This window comes from Denticeps clupeoides, chromosome 2 (assembly GCF_900700375.1).
Source record: "Denticeps clupeoides chromosome 2, fDenClu1.1, whole genome shotgun sequence".
NCBI classification, from domain to species: domain Eukaryota; kingdom Metazoa; phylum Chordata; class Actinopteri; order Clupeiformes; family Denticipitidae; genus Denticeps; species Denticeps clupeoides.
In genome coordinates this window covers 9,934,176-9,952,060 of record NC_041708.1, presented here as the reverse complement: position 1 = coordinate 9,952,060, position 17,885 = coordinate 9,934,176, and the positions used below count along the sequence as shown (strand labels likewise).

The 17,885-nt window shown below is 41.9% G+C and overlaps 1 protein-coding gene across 1 annotated transcript; it reads left to right on the top strand.

Moving 5' to 3' along the window:
• Nucleotides 1-111: 111 nt before the first annotated feature.
• Nucleotides 112-12,494, top strand: LOC114781004 (tetratricopeptide repeat protein 31). Its single transcript, XM_028967795.1, has 16 exons — nucleotides 112-325; nucleotides 4,133-4,206; nucleotides 5,213-5,296; nucleotides 5,862-5,906; nucleotides 6,030-6,212; nucleotides 6,324-6,431; nucleotides 6,911-6,965; nucleotides 7,405-7,495; nucleotides 7,571-7,712; nucleotides 8,009-8,113; nucleotides 8,217-8,307; nucleotides 9,057-9,078; nucleotides 9,148-9,225; nucleotides 9,455-9,557; nucleotides 10,390-10,508; nucleotides 10,612-12,494. Exons 1-16 carry the CDS (start codon nucleotides 268-270, stop codon nucleotides 10,745-10,747), a joined length of 1,494 nt encoding a protein of 497 aa, XP_028823628.1. The 5' UTR covers nucleotides 112-267; the 3' UTR covers nucleotides 10,748-12,494.
• Nucleotides 12,495-17,885: the final 5,391 nt, after the last annotated feature.

The following is a 17,885-nucleotide window of genomic DNA, read 5'->3' as shown; positions in this document are numbered from 1 at the left end:
GTTGAGTCCGAATGAATCGAATGAATCCGCTCGTTGCCGTGAGCCGAAACGAAAGAGCCGAATCGGCTCGGTCCCCGGGCTCGGCCCCTTTAAGACGGGGATCTGTGGGCGGACCCGACCTCGCAGCCGCGCAGCCAGGAAGCGCCAAGATTCCCGCAGAAGCCCGGTCGGCTGGCGCCGTACCCGCGTATCTTCTATTTGGATTCGTCTTGGAAGCTGCTGGAGTCGGACTCGGACGCGTCGCCGTGTGCGCGTGAATAATGCTGGATGGTCGCCCTCATGATTCTCACCAAAAACTTGTACCGGTTCCTGTGGCCCGGCAGCGGTGAGTGTCCGAGAGTCTGGAAGTGTGCGGGTTCTTTTTTTTTTTTCCTTTTCGCTCCATGCCGCGAAAAGTTGTGTTGCGCACAAGTCCAACTGGTCATAAGTATTTATTCCATATTTCAGGACCGCGCCGTAAATGTGCACAGACAGGAATGTTGTACTTCTGTAAGTCCGCCGGGATGGGAACGGTGCGGAACGTCCAGGCGCCTGTTGCGTGGTCGCACGTTGAAGTTTACTGTGCGTAAAAGCGGAAGAACGACGCGTGTTTCGACCCGCGTCGGGTTAAAGTACAAGCAAGCGGCGGCTTTGTGTAAATCTCGCCAGGTTATAATGCCGTATAAAATAGCTGTTACCGAATTGGCCGAGGACCCCATCTTAAGCTTTTTGTTTCTGGGAGTCTGGCCTGTTGTCACGACCAACTGCATTCGTTTTTAGACATGGCCAACATTTTGGCGGATCGTGCGACAGGTGGAATGGCCAAGGGCAGAATTCTGTGTAAAAGCACCGCTCGAAAATATGATCAAAACCGTGACGTCGTTTCAGACATTGATAACAAGTCCAGTTCTGGAATTACAATGTCTTAAAAAAACAACAAAAAAAGTGAAGCTAAGTGAAACACGGCACAGCTCACAGTGACACAACAAAATGTGTCCTCTGCTTTTAACCATCACCCTTAGTGAGCAGTGGGCAGCCATGTCAGGTGCCCCAGGATTAGTGTGTGGGGACGGTGCCTTGATCAGTGGATTCGAACCCGCAACCCTTCGACTACAAGTCCGCTTCCCAGGCCAAAGAAGCATTCTGTTCAGTACTGTTCAGTTTTTTGGCCCGAACTGTAAAGTACAATTTGGGCGTGGGGGAGTCAGCCATAGTACAGATCGCTGTATGGATCATGGAGGAGGAGGGCAGGGGGCGGAACATGTTAAATTATTCTGCTACCAGCCTTACAATGGAAGCCGCCAGGTAAATTCGGTTTGACCCTGAATTAAGACCCCCCAATTCAACCTCCAAGTTGAATCAAGTTGAGTTTGTTGTGGTGGATCAGTGGAGCGAATTCGTGGTTGGGAAAACCTGGGCTTTTAATCCCATTTTTAATAAAGCCGCTTGTCTGCAATAAACTTGATGTAAGCGATACAAAGCAGGATTTATTTGTTTGCCCTGTGAAAATGGACTTGATATTTGATACAGTAATTGATGTGGAAAAATACTGTTATTTTCCAGTCATTTATAAAACAACGAATACTCTGTTTTGGAGGGAATTTGGTTTTGTTGAAGTTCTGAAGTTGAAATCGGTATGTGGGGGAAGACTGATCTCCTGGAGGAAGTCGTCTCTGGGGCGGAGACGTGAAAAACGTGGCGGTGCGTGTTGCCCTTGCCTTTTTTGAGGTAGCTTGATGTGTGCGTCTGCCTTCATTATATTTAACCTATCTGTTGATTTCTTCACAGACATGAGTTTGTGAGGACCTCAATTAACAATTTTTTAAATCTGGTAGCTCACCCCCCAAGTGACCTGTGAGGTCACAGGTTAGTTAACACATGAAATGGGTGTAATCATTGTGGAACTTATCATGTTTATAAATGTGTAATAACCTCAAGACTGAGCCTAACCCATCCCCTAAACTTGACTTCATTTATTTTTTTATTTTTTTTTGGGGGGGTATAGCAAAGTGTTTGTTTTTAACAAATTATAGGTTTTCTTACCTCTTTGTGGGGTGGTGTTGTCGTAACCTCCGTTGAAAAACGGAGACACAGGCCCGTTCTGTTGACCCCTGCAGATCATTGTCCCGTTTTGGGATCAGTCTCGGAATGAGAAACCGACACATTAGAATAATGTTGCATCTTATTGGACATTGGGCCATCATGGAAACAACTGGCTGCAGCCGATATTTGGGACATTTGGTATGGACATTTTAATACTCAAAGAGCCACTTTGTCCCGGTTTCCACATAAGAGAAAGCACTGGGTGGCGCTAATATATTAGGCATATATTATTTTTACTTTTATCCTATATATAAAAAAAACTAGGCTAGACTGTTGCTTGTATAATTTTATTCAGAAAATAGTTGTGGGGGTGGGTTTGGGTGTGAACGCTGCCAGAATGCCGTTTTTAGGTTACTAGCACGAATATGCATGTAGAAGCCGTTAATGCAACGTAAGATTTAAGTTTTAAGTTTAGTATACATAATATATTTTTCTTTCTTTTATGAAGGCACTATGTATACTGCATACTGTTGTACTGACAATAAACCAATCTTGAATCTTGAAAGATGAATTACTCAGACAAGTCGAAACTAAACACTAAATATTGCAAACAACTGTTTACTTTACAGCTCTGGTGGAGGTGGCCAGGCGGCGTGGCGGACATGTGCGGCATTTGTGAATCACATTTTGAGCGACAAAAAAATGAAACCCATTGCATTTTAATGTTACAAGAACAGAATAATCAGAAAGTAAGGACGAAAGAGTCTCTGTTTGCTGCACTGGAACAACTCTTACAGGGGGAAAAAATGTGTTAATTTTACACGCAAACCACCCGGCCTCAACATGATATGCTGCCCTTCATACTGTTTTGATTCCTGAACCTGTTACTTAAGTCTAATGTGTTGCTTTCGCATTATAATTTTTCATTTTAAAATGTTTTAAACCTGTTGTTACTTATACTGTATGTCACATTAAAGTGTGTTGAGGACAGTAGTGTTATTTGGAAATGTGATGGTAATGTGATCAGTAGCAGATTTACACGGGTCTTATTTTGTGTTGTGATCCATGCTTTGTGGAATGCTGTCCTGCTGTCTTTTTTTTATGTTTTGTAGCTGTTTGTGTCTGATGTACAATCACTGCAGCCATTTTTCGAGACGAGTGAAACGTATGTTAGTTAATGAAGGACTTTAAAACAATGGTTAAATTTCTTAGAATACTGCTTAGCGGGGGAAGGTCAACGTACGTACTTTAAAATTTAGTGGGAGACACCAGAGTGAAGACTGATGGGAAATCGTCTGCCTGAAAACCAAAACACTGACTCCCACGTGGAAGCTTTCAGAGGCTTTCGTATTAAAATCGTATTAACCCCCCCCTCCTTTCTCTCTCTTTCTCTCTCTCTCTCACGCTGCATCCACTTTTCAGTTGCTTTGAAGCATAATTGGGGGGTGGTCGTGCCTACATGGCTAATAATTTGATACACAGAATTATTTAGCAGTTTTCTGTGCAGATGAACTAAATTAGCCATTGGAGACAGCACAGAAAAAAAACGTTGCAGTTTCGCTGCTCTGATGACGGACAAGAGCTTTCACTTCTTCGTTTTTGAGGGGAATCGCCACCTGAGCCGCTGCTAACAGATCCAAAGCATGTTTCTGATCATGACTCTGCAGGATTATTGTTATTATCCTGTTATGTTGGCTTGGTGTATTTAGGCCAAAAAAAAAGAGAGACTATCAATTAATTCCGGTAATGGAAGAATAATTGAAATAGGCTACTCCCTTTATATGAAATTAACATCGATTTGGATCATCTTTGTTGCGTTAGGAACAATGTTGACATTTTAATTGAATCAGTATTTCATGTGGAGGTGAATTCTGTGGGATCATTGTCATCATAAACTTCAGTTTAAGTCCTGAGATTGCAATCTTGATTATTATTATTCATGTTATTATTAAGGAGATGTAACCTAAAAAGATCATATGATGTTCTATGTTGTCTGCATGTGTGTGTTATGTTTTTTTACGTAGAAAATCCAAATTTGTATAGTATTCAAAATATTGTGTTTATTGTAACCGATCAATTCAATTTTATTCCTCTGTGTCATTCTCTGAAGACTCAAATGATCAGGATGAGGAACATATGGAGACAAATGCGAGCCCCGACCAGGTTCAGGACACACTGCCACAGGTTTGTGTCTGTTTTTGTCCATCTTTCTTCTTCTTTACCTGAGCCCGAAGTTTTTTTTACGTTTGTTTAATTTTGTTTAGTGCCACCAAAACAGCTATCAGCGACCCACCCATTCTTCCACTGAAAGGTTAGAGGTCGAGAGAGCAGAGAGGCTGAGAAATATTTCTTGTGTGACTTGCACTTGAAAAGTGAAAGTGAAGGGATTGTGACGCACAGCACACACCACAAAATGTGTCCTCTGCATTTAACCCATCACCATCAGTGAGCAGTGTGCAGCCATGACAGGCGCCCGGGGAGCAGTGTGTGGGGACTGTGCTTTGCTCAGTGGCACCTTAGTGGCACCTTGGCGGATTGGGATTCGAACTGGCAACCTTCTGATTAACCGCTAGGCCACCACTACCCCAGTGGTAAGGCAGTTGCCTCTCACTTCTGTTGCCTCTCAATTTCTGTGGTTTAAAAGCTTTCAAACAAAAGCCGCCAGACACTGATTGTGCTGAATGGAATGAAAAAATTGAGGGTTTCTAAAAATAGTAATGGGTCGTTGATTTAATTTATTTTCTTAACGTTAGTACTTAGTCTGTGGGACTTGCAAACTATTATATATTATATTATATGTGTTGTACAGCAAATCTGTCCCACAAGTAACAAATACATTAAAAGCATATATATGTGAGTGTGTGTATATAGTGTATATTGTGTATGTATATATATGTGTGTGAGTGTGTATATAGTATATGTATGTGCAAACAAGTTAGTAGCATAAATAATGTGGTATTACAACATTATATGTTCAAGCTTTAAAATATGTTAGTATAAGTTGTAATCACGCAGCCTTAATAGCCTGTTTTTCACTGTCTGCATGCGTCTGAGTTTCTTTATTACAAATCTCTTGCAACTGTGCATCTGCGTCTCATGCCACACTGTTTACAGGACGGGCTGAAGCTGGATATTTAGAAGTGTGTGTGTGTGTGTGTGTGTGTGTGTGTGTGTGTGCGCGAATGTACAGGAAGTGGTTCTAAGTGGAGAGGAGGGCCTGAGCAAGGAGGAGAGAGACAAGAGGAGGGCAGAGAGACGGCGAGCTAAGAGGAAGGTGCATTTGCATACACAGTTGCGTGCCATGAGAGAGAGAGGAGGAAAATTTGTCTGACTGTTTTCAAGACCTTAGGGGGGGTTGGAGCAGACGACACCTACTCAGTTATGTGTCTGATTCATTCACTGGTAAATGGTCAAATCCCACTTTGCAGAATTGGTGCACAGTGTTTCGTAAGAGCAGACGGTTCTAAAAAAAGGTCGAGAAAAGAAAGGAATGTACAAAAAATGTGACCAAATTTAAGTTGAAACAGGAAACTATCATATAGTTCCAAATCTAAGACTGCTCCTCCCCTATTTTTAAACTAATACCTTTGTTACTATGTAATACTATGTATCTGATGACACCACTTTTCATTTGAGAGGAAAAAAAATTACCATATTTTACCATAATATTTTCTGAGTCTTATGCTCAGGCAAATACGGTATAAACAATTGTCAATTTTTTGCTATGTCACATGAGAGAGAGGATAGGATTGTTAGGGTCCTGCTAGCTACTAAAACTACCGTAAGTCTGAACAACTTTAGTTTGAAAATGCTTGTGAGTAATTGAGTCTCGTTTTCAGCGCCAGCGGCAGAAAAAGAAGCTTGAGAAAGTGAAAAAGAGCGAGGTGGGACCGCTGCACCAAACACACGTCTGCACATGTCTACATACACACACACACACACACACACACACACACAGACACCATGTGTACCATCTTCACTGTCTCACTTCACGCTGCCTGTGTCAGGATGAGGATGAGGATGAGGAAGAGGATGGAGGTGTGGAGTCTGAACTGGACGAGAGCGAAGGTGAGGACCAGGCGGGTGAAGAAGAACAGAAGTCCCCCGCGTCACCACCTCCCAGCTCTAAAGCACCACCTCTGGCTTCTGGAAACAGAGCAAACCGCCAGCCTGCCGCTGCTTGTGAGGAGGTGAGTTAGGTGATCGTTCGGTGAATCGTCCTCAGCATGCCTGGCATGGAAGCGTTTCCAGACGTTTAATGATTTTTCTCCGTCTGTTTATTTCTGTCTTTACTACAACAGGAGCCCTGGGACGTGGGCAGTGCATTTGTGGCCAATGTAGTGAAGGCAAAGACCAAAGGAGGACGTCAGTCCAAAGAGAACAAAGAGAACGAGAGCAGAGGGAGGGAGGTAAGGGAGCTGATCTGGAGTCAGGCAAACTTCAAACCTCAAGTGAATGTTAATCTGAAGTGGTCACTATTTTCTAGCTGGTGCTAAACACAATCCTATGCGCCAAAACATGTCGCCTGTTTGCTAGTTTTGCATTTTAATATGTCAGGTAAACAGCTGTCAATTAAACACCATTAAAGATTATTTCTGTCACCCATAATCACACACCATCTGTTTTTACTTATGTAAATTCTGAATATGCCTAGCTCAGCGCACAGTCCTGCGCATAGTGCCGTGGCATTAGATGAGCCAGGCCCGCTGCATGGCCCCTCTTGTCTGTGTACACAGTTCTTAGAAAAGGGCTCCATGTTCTAAGAGCGTCTGTTCGTTCCTCTCAGTGTGGGTTGTAAACATTGATAAATAACTTTCTTGTTACTTACTACTGTTCTCACTACTTGAACTTCACTATTCACATTTTTTTTGTGTGTGTGTGATTCCAGACCAATGATTCCGACAACAGAGTTCAGACAAAAAAGAGTGCCTTACTTGCAGTGGGTAAGTGATCATTACGTAACCTTTCTCTTTCACTTAGAACAAATGTTTCTGTTTTATGGATTTGGCATCACCTGCAAAGAAAAGAAAATGTGAAAGTGAAGTGATTGTCATTGTGAAACACTGCAGCACAGCACACGGTGGCACAACAAAATGTGTCCTCTGCATTTAACCATCATCCTTGGTGAGCAGTGGGCAGTGTGTGGGGACAGTGCTTTGCTCAGTGGCACCTTAACGGTTCAGGATTCGAACCGGCAACCTTCCAACCTTCATTTTATGAATAAATTGTTTTAAGATTATGTAACAAGATTATGTGTGTGAGCCTTTGCATGTTTGTACAAGATATTTTTGTGTTTGGCCATGAAAGGCATTACACTAAAGGCAACTGTCAGCTTGTTCTTGCCTGGAGCGTCTGAGCTTGTGGTGTGTTTGCGTTTCCCAGAGCGAGGCATCCGATTGGTTCAGGAGAGGAAGTACTCGCAGGCAGTCATCATGTTTACAGAAGCCATCAAATATGACTCGAGCGACTACAGGTACCGTCACGCGATCCTTCTGCCCACCCCCCCACACCAGTGACTCGTGTTAAATCTGAGTTGCACTGCGTGTAGGTTCTTTGGCAACCGCTCTTACTGTCACGAGTGTTTGGAGGAGTACCCCCTGGCCCTGTCAGACGCAGAGACTGCCATCCGGCTGGCACCAGAGTGGCCCAAAGGGTATTACCGCCAGGGTAGCGCTCTCATGGGCATGAAGGTGAGTGTAGCTGTTCTGACCCACTGATGAATTAAAATGACATGCCTGGTGCTCTTCAGTTCATTCAGTTCATGGCCTTCTGTTTGGAGCAATGACACTGATATGAAATGATTATGCCTTCTAAATGATCTTTTATCACATTAAAATCAGGGAGCTCCATCTCCTGGTTTTGCCATATATCTTTTTCCAAAACCCACCTGTGCCCTCCTTCCTGCTCGGTTTCTCACAGTAAATACCTTATGCCTAATGTTAAATGAGTTAAATAACTTCTGTTATTTATATGTGCATCTCTCCAGAGGTACAGTGAAGCAGAGAAAGCGATGGAAAAAGTGCTGCAGTTGGACAAGGAGTGTGAGGAGGCCGCCACTGAACTCTTCAACTGTAAAGTCCTTCAGCTAATGGTATTTCTTGTGTGTGTGTGTGTGTGTGTGTGTGTGTGAGAGAGAGAGAGAGTGCATAGTGCAGGAGCTGACTTATCTCCATGCTTTGCTGTGTTTGCGACAGGATCTGGGCTTTGACGAGATGCAGAGTGTGTCGCTGTTAGAAAAATTCACCTCTGTACAGGAAGTGCTGGAATCCCCCGAAGCATCAGCAGGTAAGATTAATCACAAGATGTACTTCAGCCATGTATGGGCAGCAGCATTTCTAAATAAGGCAGCACATAAATCTGAACTGACAAAAAAAAAGGACTCCGAGGTCTCATATATATATATATATATATATATAGACACACACACACACATACATACATACATACATACAGTACAGGCCAAAAGTTTGGACACACCTTCTCATTCAATGTGTTTTATTTATTTTCATGACCATTTACATTGGTAGATTCTCACTGAAGGCATCAAAACTATGAATGAACACATGTGGAGTTAAAAAAGGTGAAAACATGTTTTATATTCTAGTTTCTTCAAAATAGCCCCCCTTTGCTCTGATTACTGCTTTGCACACTCTTGGCATCCTCTCGATGAGCTTCAAGAGGTCGTCACCTGAAATGGTCTTCACATAGTCTTGAAGGAATTCACAGAGGTGTTTAGCACTTGTTGGCCCCTTTGCCTTCACTCTGCGGTCCAGCTCACCCCAAACCATCTCGATTGGGTTCAGGTCCGGTGACTGTGGAGGCCAGGTCTCCACTTCTTGTTAAGTACATAACTCCACATGTGTTCATTCATAGTTTTGATGCCTTCAGTGAGAATCTACCAATGTAAATGGTCATGAAAATAAAGAAAACACATTGAATGAGAAGGTGTGTCCAAACTTTCGGCCTGTACTGTATGTATCTATCTATTATGCATTAATGAAATCAATGAACTAATTTACATTTTGTGTTTTCAGTGCTGAATCAGGACTCCTTCGGGTAAGTAGAAATCTGCTGTGTGTGTATGTGCTTTATTGTTAGGTTCATTCTCATTCCTTTCTTTCACAGGGGTCCCTACCCCTCTCTCTGGGTGGGCAATGTCACCACTGAACTGACTGAGAAGCACCTTTTTGACCTCTTTAAAATGTGAGATCATCACTTCCTTCATCATCTTAATTGGTCTTCAGTGTTAAGTGGTTTTAGTGACCTTTTTTAAATACATGTATTTTTTTATTTAGCTTAAGACTTCTTTTTAATAAAGTTGTATTTTGTCTATTTATTGATCTGTAAATTGGTACTGATTGGTTTTCTTAAAAAAAGAATGAATAAAGTACAACATTTGCCTGTGTAACAAAATAAATGCCCTTCTCTGTAGGTATGGGGAGATTGAGAGCATCAGGGTCCTGCATGAGAGATTCTGTGCCTTTGTAAACTTTAAAAAGGCTAACATGGCCTCCCTCGCACTGGAGAAATTAAATGTAAGACATTTTCAACATATTTAGTATGATTGCCTGTTTCAACACCAAGTGAACTTGCTCGTTTATGAATAATTTTTTGCTGGCTAAAATTAATCAATATTTAGTAGAAATCAGAAGTACAACTTAATTAAATGGCACATATAGCTTATTACACATTTTTATATGAATTGGGTTGAATAAAGCTTGTGTTGTTCTAATCAGTAGCCATTATGTTAAAGAAGGTGGGCTGGTGTAATGGCTAGATTGTTCTTATTTAGAACATGTAGAATTCAAATCACAAGGGAACACAATTAGGGTCAGAACTTTAGTGTCTGGAGCACCTAGCAGGTGTGGTTGTGACAACTTTGAATGGCTGCTGTGGAAATAGAAGTACACATAAAAATGGCGATCATATTCACTACCATTCAGAAGTTCGGACACACATGATCTGTGGTGGTTATGGAGACTAAGATGGATTTAGTGATTGTTTCATGAATCAGTTTTTTTCCAGAGTCGCAAATTTTTACCTTCATGGCTGCGATGTTCATTATTGTCATCAAAATCCTCTTGATGAGATGCCTATTAATAGTTAATGATAAGAAAGTGTTCAGCATGAACCTTCAAGATTGTTGGATCCATGTTGTCTTAAGTTAAGGTGGTGGAGGGGAGGTATGAGTGTGAAATGCTGTTCAACTTTTTGCCTTGTTTGCTGTTTTGTTTTGTTTATCAGTTTTGTTCTATAATGTAAAGAGGACCCATAAACTAGTAGGTGCGTTTTTGACTGGTATATGTGTGTGAGATATACTATAAACATTTTATTTGCATTAACAAATTTTTGTATTTGTACATGAAGGGCTTTAGTATTGAAAACACTCGCCTGGTGGTGCGTTATCCCGACCGGCGCGTCCACAGACCCACGCCCATCCCAGCAAGGATTAGCTCCACCCTCCCACAGACACCTGCAGCCTATGGGTAGTCAACTGTGCCTGAATTGTTTCCAAAGTAGTTTTTATAGCCTTAATAACCTAATGTATCCATGGCAATCTAAAACTTGTGTCTTTGGGTGTGTGTCCAGCTCCAGACGTAGAGGTCCCGTTAATGGAGATGAGTGTTACTTCTGGAGAACCACCGGCTGCCACTTTGGGGACAAATGCAGATACAAGCACATTCCTGACCATAAAGGGAAGGACCGGAAACCATGGCAACCTTAACATATCTTGCTGTATCTTTCTGTCTCTGTCTGTCTCTTTTCCTCTTCTACCCACACCAACCCAGTTTGCACCAGTTGGGCATTTTTACTTGCATCAGTGCCAGTGTCCTATGGATTCCAACAACTCCATAGTTGGACATAAGTTCAGTTTACACTGAGATTTTCAAAGAGCAGAAGGTTTTTGAAAGCAAATAGCTATTTTTTTATTGTTCAATAGGAGTGCATACATGCCAAAAATATACATATACATATTTTTGTGTAATTATGAGTATATGAAAAATCTAGATACAGTATCCTTGGCCTTCTAGAACATCCAAAATAATTCATTATCAGTGTTTATGGTGTTACCTTTCCCCCCTATGATGCTTTGATATCAAAATATCATGATTTTGATTAAAAGTACAATAATTGGTTTTGCCCACAAGCACACTCCTTTATTCACAGAATTACAGTTACATTTGAGAAAAAAAAAAGACCCTTCCAGCTAATCCATTCTTGGGTAGGGTTGGTGGACCTTTTGCACTTTACTGTTCAAACAGTAGGAAAAGAACACTTTAGCAGCATTGGGCCACTTGGCCATTTAGTCATTAAATGGTTTTAATTTGCCCAACTGCTTTGAGTACTACGTGACCTCCTGTTTTTTGTTTTTTTGCTTTATTTATCTTAAAAATTTTTTAACTTTATTTCATATAGACCTAATATTTTAATGTTGTGTTTGTCCAGGGGGATTATTCCACCTGGCAAGAGTTCCGTAGCATGATTTATTTTTTTAGTACTGACCTTAGACCATCCGGCATTTAAGTAAGAGATCCCTGCCGGCTGGAATATTCCCTAGGTCCTTATTTCAAGATTAGCATTTTTTCTGTGTTGTAGAATACTTTGTTTACATGTGTACTACAGGCTGCTGTGTTCTGTCAGTGTAATGCACACACACACACACTTTTAGAGCAAGGGAGTCAGGCAGGGGCGATACCTCAGTTTACATGCAGATGAAAAACACTCTAAAAAATCTACGGCTGCATCCCTGTTAGCGGTCGTCCGTTCATATCTGCAGGCTTCCATGTCATTCAGGTGCTTTGAACGACAAAAACTCTGCCTCGATTCACTGTGCATAAATAATAAAATCTCTTCAGGCTGTGGGGTGAGTGAAGTGAAGCTCTTGACCCCCCTGGCTTTCTTTCTTCTTCTTTTTTCCCCCTTTTTTTATCCCCACTGAGCGTTTTAAAGCGGTGCATTTGACAACAGCAACAGTGATGGCTGTGGGACGGGGACGTTTTTTCTATGCAGTGCCTTGGCATCTCAGTCCAGTTAATGTTTCAGAATTTGACAGTTTCCTCAGAATTTGTAATGTTAATCATAATCGTGGCTTCATCGCTCATCAAAATTTTTTATTTTTTTTTATATTTCAACCGATTTAATTCCCATTGGATTCTCTGTTTCTGTTAAGCAGTCTGTATCCTGTTTGGGGGCCAATTTATTTTATACTTAAAACTTTTTAGTTTCAAATCCCCTTGTAGTAAATATTTTTATAAATGTATTTTAAGTGATGTTCTTGCACTATATGACCAAAGAGTTAATTGAATTAAAATTAACATTGGTCACCCTATTTTTTTCCTTGGTTGTTTCTGGAAGTGGGAGTGCCTTACTGGGGATTTATGCCCCTTTATAGCATTAGATTTTCTGATATTTATGTCTATTTTAATGTACACTGTTAGAGTTATTAATAAAAAATTTGAATTTAGAAATTTCATCCTGTTACTTGTTTTTTTTTTTGGGTGGGGGTTACATACCAAATACTGTAAAACTGTTTAATAGTACATTAAGGCATTCATTTCACATTTACTAGCAAATAGATGACTCCTCTTTCCACTTTCTACCGTGTGTTGAAAATATATGCTATTTTTCATGTATATTAACTATTTAGTTTGGATTAATTTATTTATCCACTTTTTTTTATTTTCATTAACATGAGAAAATATAAATTTTATGAAAGCGACGTTCTTCAAAATGCTGCCACCAGGGGGAGGCTGACTCCATGCTTGGAGGATCAGATGTTCCAGCTCTTGAACATCTCATGACCACACACTGGTGTAATTTGTACTCCAGAGGGGTATGTCCCTTCCCCAGAGCGTTGGGGTGCTGGCTGAGGCCTTGCTGACAGCTTTGGTAGCTGCTGTAGATATGGGCGTAAGATGGGGTTCCTCTCATCTCTTGTATAAAAAGATTTCTGTGGTGAATGTGGTTTCAGTCCAGCACTAAATCCCAAATAAGACCTGGGAAAAAAATGCCTCCTCCCAATTCTTTATAGAGAATCTTTTTTTTTTTGTGTTAGAGAGATCACCAGGTGGACATATTGGTACAAGTGCAGTAGTTTCTGGCCATTTGATTACAACTATTCTCTACATCGCACAGGAAGCACTTTATCATCTTGGTTCATTTCAATGTCAGCCAGAGTGGTTCAACTCTGTATGTCCGCAATGTGGACCTGCAGGCAAGTGATCTCTATGTCTGATGGTGTTTTTATTTATCCGATGTTCATATTTAGGTGTAAATATGTGGATATTGTCTAGTTGTTAACTTGCACTGTATTTTAAAAATCTGATTTCTTACGAAAACCACAACACTGTAGAAATAGGAGGACATGAAAAAAGAGGGTGTTTTCCAACCACATTAAAAAATGTATTACAGTCTGTCTCTCAGAGAAAAGTCCAACTGCAACAGGCCACCACCCAAATTATGAGAAGATCATTAATGCATTGAACTCTAACTCTAAAAATGTACTTTACTTTACTTTGCAGACGCTTTTGTCCAAAGCGACTTACACCAGCAATTCTCCTTAGATATCTATAGATTTTGAATTTACCAAATTAAGAGCCCTGATAAGGCCTAACTTGTCAGAAATGAACATGCTCGGAAATTGTTAAGTGCTAGATGAAGAAAAAGTTTTTTTTTTTTTTTTTTGTGCAGTGTGTGTGCATGTGTGTGTGTGTAAGTGTTAGATTCGTCTGAAATACTTTTTGAACAAGTGGGTTTTCAAGTGCTTCTTAAAGGTGGTAGTAGTCTCGGCTAGTCGAATGGAGCAGGGCAAGTTGATCCACCAGCCAGGGACAACAAAGGAGACTAGAGTTGATTGGGATTTTCAGTCTCCTTTCATTTGCTGATCTGAGAGGGCGTGCAGGAGCGTAGCTAGGTAGTAGTGTGTTGATGTAAGAGGGTGCACTTCCATTTACAGCCCTGTAGGCAGCATCAAGGATTTGAACTCAATGCGAGCAGCTACCGGGAGCCAGTGGAGAGAGGTGAGAAGAGGCGTGACATGGGTGTATTTTGGCTGATTGAAGATGAGGCGGGCTGCCATATTTTGGGTCATCTGGAGTGGTTTTATGGTGGCTCCAGCCAGGAGAGAGTTACAATAGTCGAGTTTAGAGATGACCATGGCCTGGATGAGGAGCTGCGTAGCCTGTTGTGAGAGAAAAGGCCAAATCTTGCGAATGTTGTAGAGCGCCATGGGTGTTAACAGTAGCGAGCCAATATGAATTGAGAGGTTTTGCTGAGGGGAGTTGTTGCCCGGAAAGATCAGAACTTCAGTTTTGGATAGGTTCAGTTGGAGGTGTCGCTCAGACATACATGCCGATATGTCTGAGAGACAAGCCGAGATTTTTAAGATTTTGCTTCATGAAAAGGTGTCATTACATTAATATAAGATACAAGTCATGATTCTCCAGTAGAAGGTAACCCAGATATCTGAGGCATCTTGATTTGGTAGCGATCCCTAACTAGTTCCTCATTGGCAAGGCAAATGTGCCACTCCAGACTTTAGATAACAAAATGACCACCATCTGTCATCCACTCATATGAAATGATTAAAGACCCAGCGTTTTTTAAATGAACCTTTGGATTGCTTAGTAGCACATTGTAGGAAGCCACTCCGTAGTAGGCACATGGCAGCCCACCTGGAGTTTGCCAAAAAGTTCAGACAAGTTCTCTAGTCTCATGAGACAAAGATTTAACTCTTAGGTGTGAATGGCAGCATCACGTTTGGGGAAAACCAGGCAGAACATCAGATAGAACATTTCTGGAAAGATCTTAAAATGGCTGTAGACCAACGCTTCCCATCAAATCTGATTGAGAATGAGAGGTGTTGCAAAGAGGAATTGAGGATTTAATTGCTGCCAAAGATGAATCACTTTTGGTGGACTAGCAGTTAAGGAAGCAAGCCCTTGATCATGAAGGTTGCCAGTTTAAATCCCGAACAGCCAATTTACCACTGAGCAAAGCACCGTCCCCACATACTGCTCCCCGAGTGCCTTTCATGGCTGCCCACTGCTCACTAAGGCAATGGGTTAAGTGCAGAGGACACATTTCGTTATGTGCAACATGTGCTGTGCTGCAGTGTTTCACAAAGACAATCAATTCCCTTTCACACTCAACAAAGCATTGAAAAAATGCCGTGAATTCTTATGTGATTTCTACGTTTTTTTCATTTTTAATAAATTTGGCAAAACCTCAAGTACACTTTGATTCATTTTGGAATAAGGCTGTCACATAACAAAATGTGGAAAAAGTAATGCTCTGTGAATACCTTCTGGAAGGTTCAAACCCCAATTACTACCATTGTGTCCCTGAGCATGACACTTAACCCTGAGTGTCTCCTGGGGGACAGTCCCTGTAACTACCGATTGTAAATCGCTCTTGATAAGGGAGTCTGACAAATGCTTTAAATGTAAATGGATGCATAGGTTTTATATATATAGTTTCCTTGTGAGGGTCTGAGAGAGTTTTCATTGTTGTTAGAACGTTTCTGGCGTGGGTTGCCAAATGCAAGGGATGTGTTAAGGCCAACAAGAAAAAAAAAAAAATTTTGAGCCTGAATCTGAAATGTCAATTACCACACGTAGACCACGGAGGCCCATTTGCGACTCTCTTTGTTTATATGCCGAACACAAAGCTCACTGGCAATTCCTGAGCTTGCCCTGGACCTCTGGCCTCGACCTCAACCAGGAGCGTTCGGGAGAAAGGGAGGAGGAAGATCTGCCGTTTGCACAGGCCCTTGTTTATTGTTGGAGAGTGTGTATTTATTTCATGCCACCGCAGATTGTGGCTCAGGGCAGAGCCGAGCTGCGGGGTGTAATTATAGAGGCCAAGAGTTCTGCACCACGGCTGCGCCCCACTGCGGGTCCACTGTTGGACCATCCCACACACACACACAAACTAACACCTATTATCAACAACGCCGAACACTATACTCCACTGTTACCTCACGTCTTGCCATTTTTTTTTGGCTTTCTCCCCATCATGTAAGGTGTCAGGACATGTAGCCTTTCTTAAGAGCAACATATAGTCACCATAGTTTGGGGGGTCTTGCCGGATTAATTAACTTTTTTTTTTTTTTTTAAACCTAAGGCGTCCACTAAGATTTCTCTTTGATTAGACGCTTCTAAAGGGGGGAAGGGGGGGGGGGGGGGGGAGTCTTCCTATCTTGGTCAACCGATGAGGGAGTGACATGCACTCAAGCACTCAGTCACACAAACAACTAAATTGCTGGTTCTAGATGAACACGTTCAGCAGCAAAATGTGCTCTCTAGCAAAAAAAAAAGTTGGAAAAAAAGAGAAAAGTATTTTTGAAGTCAGATATTTAGCAATGCTGTTGGTTTCCTGTTTGTTTCTGAGGCGTTACCTGTTTGCAGGGGTAATTATTGTTTATCCTCCGCCCAATTTATGAGACCAGGAAACTCGATTTCTATGAATAAATGTTTCCCTTGAGGTTTCTGAGCTTAAATATGTTTTATTAAGGTATCCAGGTGCAGGAAAGAAATAGGCATTATTTAGCCGACAGCCTTCCTGTGCTGCTAAAAATAAAGTAGCGTATATGTAATTATACATGTGTAATTATACATATAAACCTATAGGGACCATAGCAATGCCTGGATAAGAATGAGGCCTGATTTGAGGGAGTGGCCACTCATCTAGCTGCCGTGAGCTCCTCAAACCTTGGTTTTGAAAGTATTTTTGAGTTTGAATGGCCCTTACACTTTTTAATTGGAATTCAGGGTGCACATCATGCAGATTACAGTGCTAAATGTTATCTCATTTTATCTCATTTGTCTTGTTCCTGAATCCAATACCTGTATCATCCTCCAGTATCTTTCCAGTCCAAATGACAGCGCAGAAGGCTGAGAGCTGAGCATTCAACGAACGTCAGCTATCTCTGTGAAGGTTTGCAATGATCCTGGTCATTGCGTTCCCACTGACGAGCCCACCAACCAAAAGTCCAGATACTGCTCGGTTGCTGCTTTTTGCTACTTTATGCAGCTCCTCTGCTCAAAAGCAGCAGTAAGATATGAATTTTGTTCAAGTCCTAGACAGTCTGCCCAAGGGCTGGATATTGACCTATGTTAAGTGGGTCCCATTCAAATTCGAAGATCGCCCAGGATCCCTGTCCCTGCTGCTAGCACAGGGCTCTTGAGTGGGGAGGGCGGAGCCACAGACTCCTCGTCCTTCACGTCCTGCACGAAGGACCTGGTTACAAAATTGACCCCTGGAGGACACCAGGAAGAGTCAAGACTCGACATCCGGCGACACCCGGCCAACACTGCTCGCCATGGGGAGGGCACCTGGAACCTAAGCTCAGTCTGGCTGCAAGGTTTGCAGTTGCCATGGCAGGGCACAGTCTGGGCTGTGTCGGGGTGGCTGTAACCTTGTGAAACTTTTATATCCAACAGAAATCCTGTTACATCCACGTAGACTCTTTTTAGAGTGACGTGAGTGTTTCACCGCTGACGTGTTCCATCAGCCGTATTCATTCCTCATCTGAAACTTTGTTCTGGCTGCCACGATTTAAACTGGGCGCTAGTTACAAGTCCATAACTGCACACCCACGCGGCTGTGAGTAATGCAGTTGTTCGTTATAAAAAGGCATTTGTTGCGTAACCGGTGGGGGTATTCCTCGAATCTGGATTTCTCGTGTAGCTGAGTAACAAAGAGTTCAGATTCCAGCTGTAGTTTTTAAATCCTAGGTACACACACACACACACACACACACACATTTATGTATAGTACTGTGGAAAAGCCACCTGTACAGACTAATATATGAAAGCTGTTTGTGTGAGATGCAAACAGTTCTGAAATCAGGTTAAGTTATT

Bases quoted from the DNA above. Each gene is read 5' to 3' on its own strand.
- LOC114781004 (XM_028967795.1), top strand. From the start codon at position 268: ATGGTCGCCCTCATGATTCTCACCAAAAACTTGTACCGGTTCCTGTGG. The intron at 8,114-8,216 runs GTATTTCTTGTG...TGTTTGCGACAG, and splicing joins GTAAAGTCCTTCAGCTAATG to GATCTGGGCTTTGACGAGAT. The intron at 10,509-10,611 runs GTAGTCAACTGT...GTGTGTGTCCAG, and splicing joins CAGACACCTGCAGCCTATGG to CTCCAGACGTAGAGGTCCCG.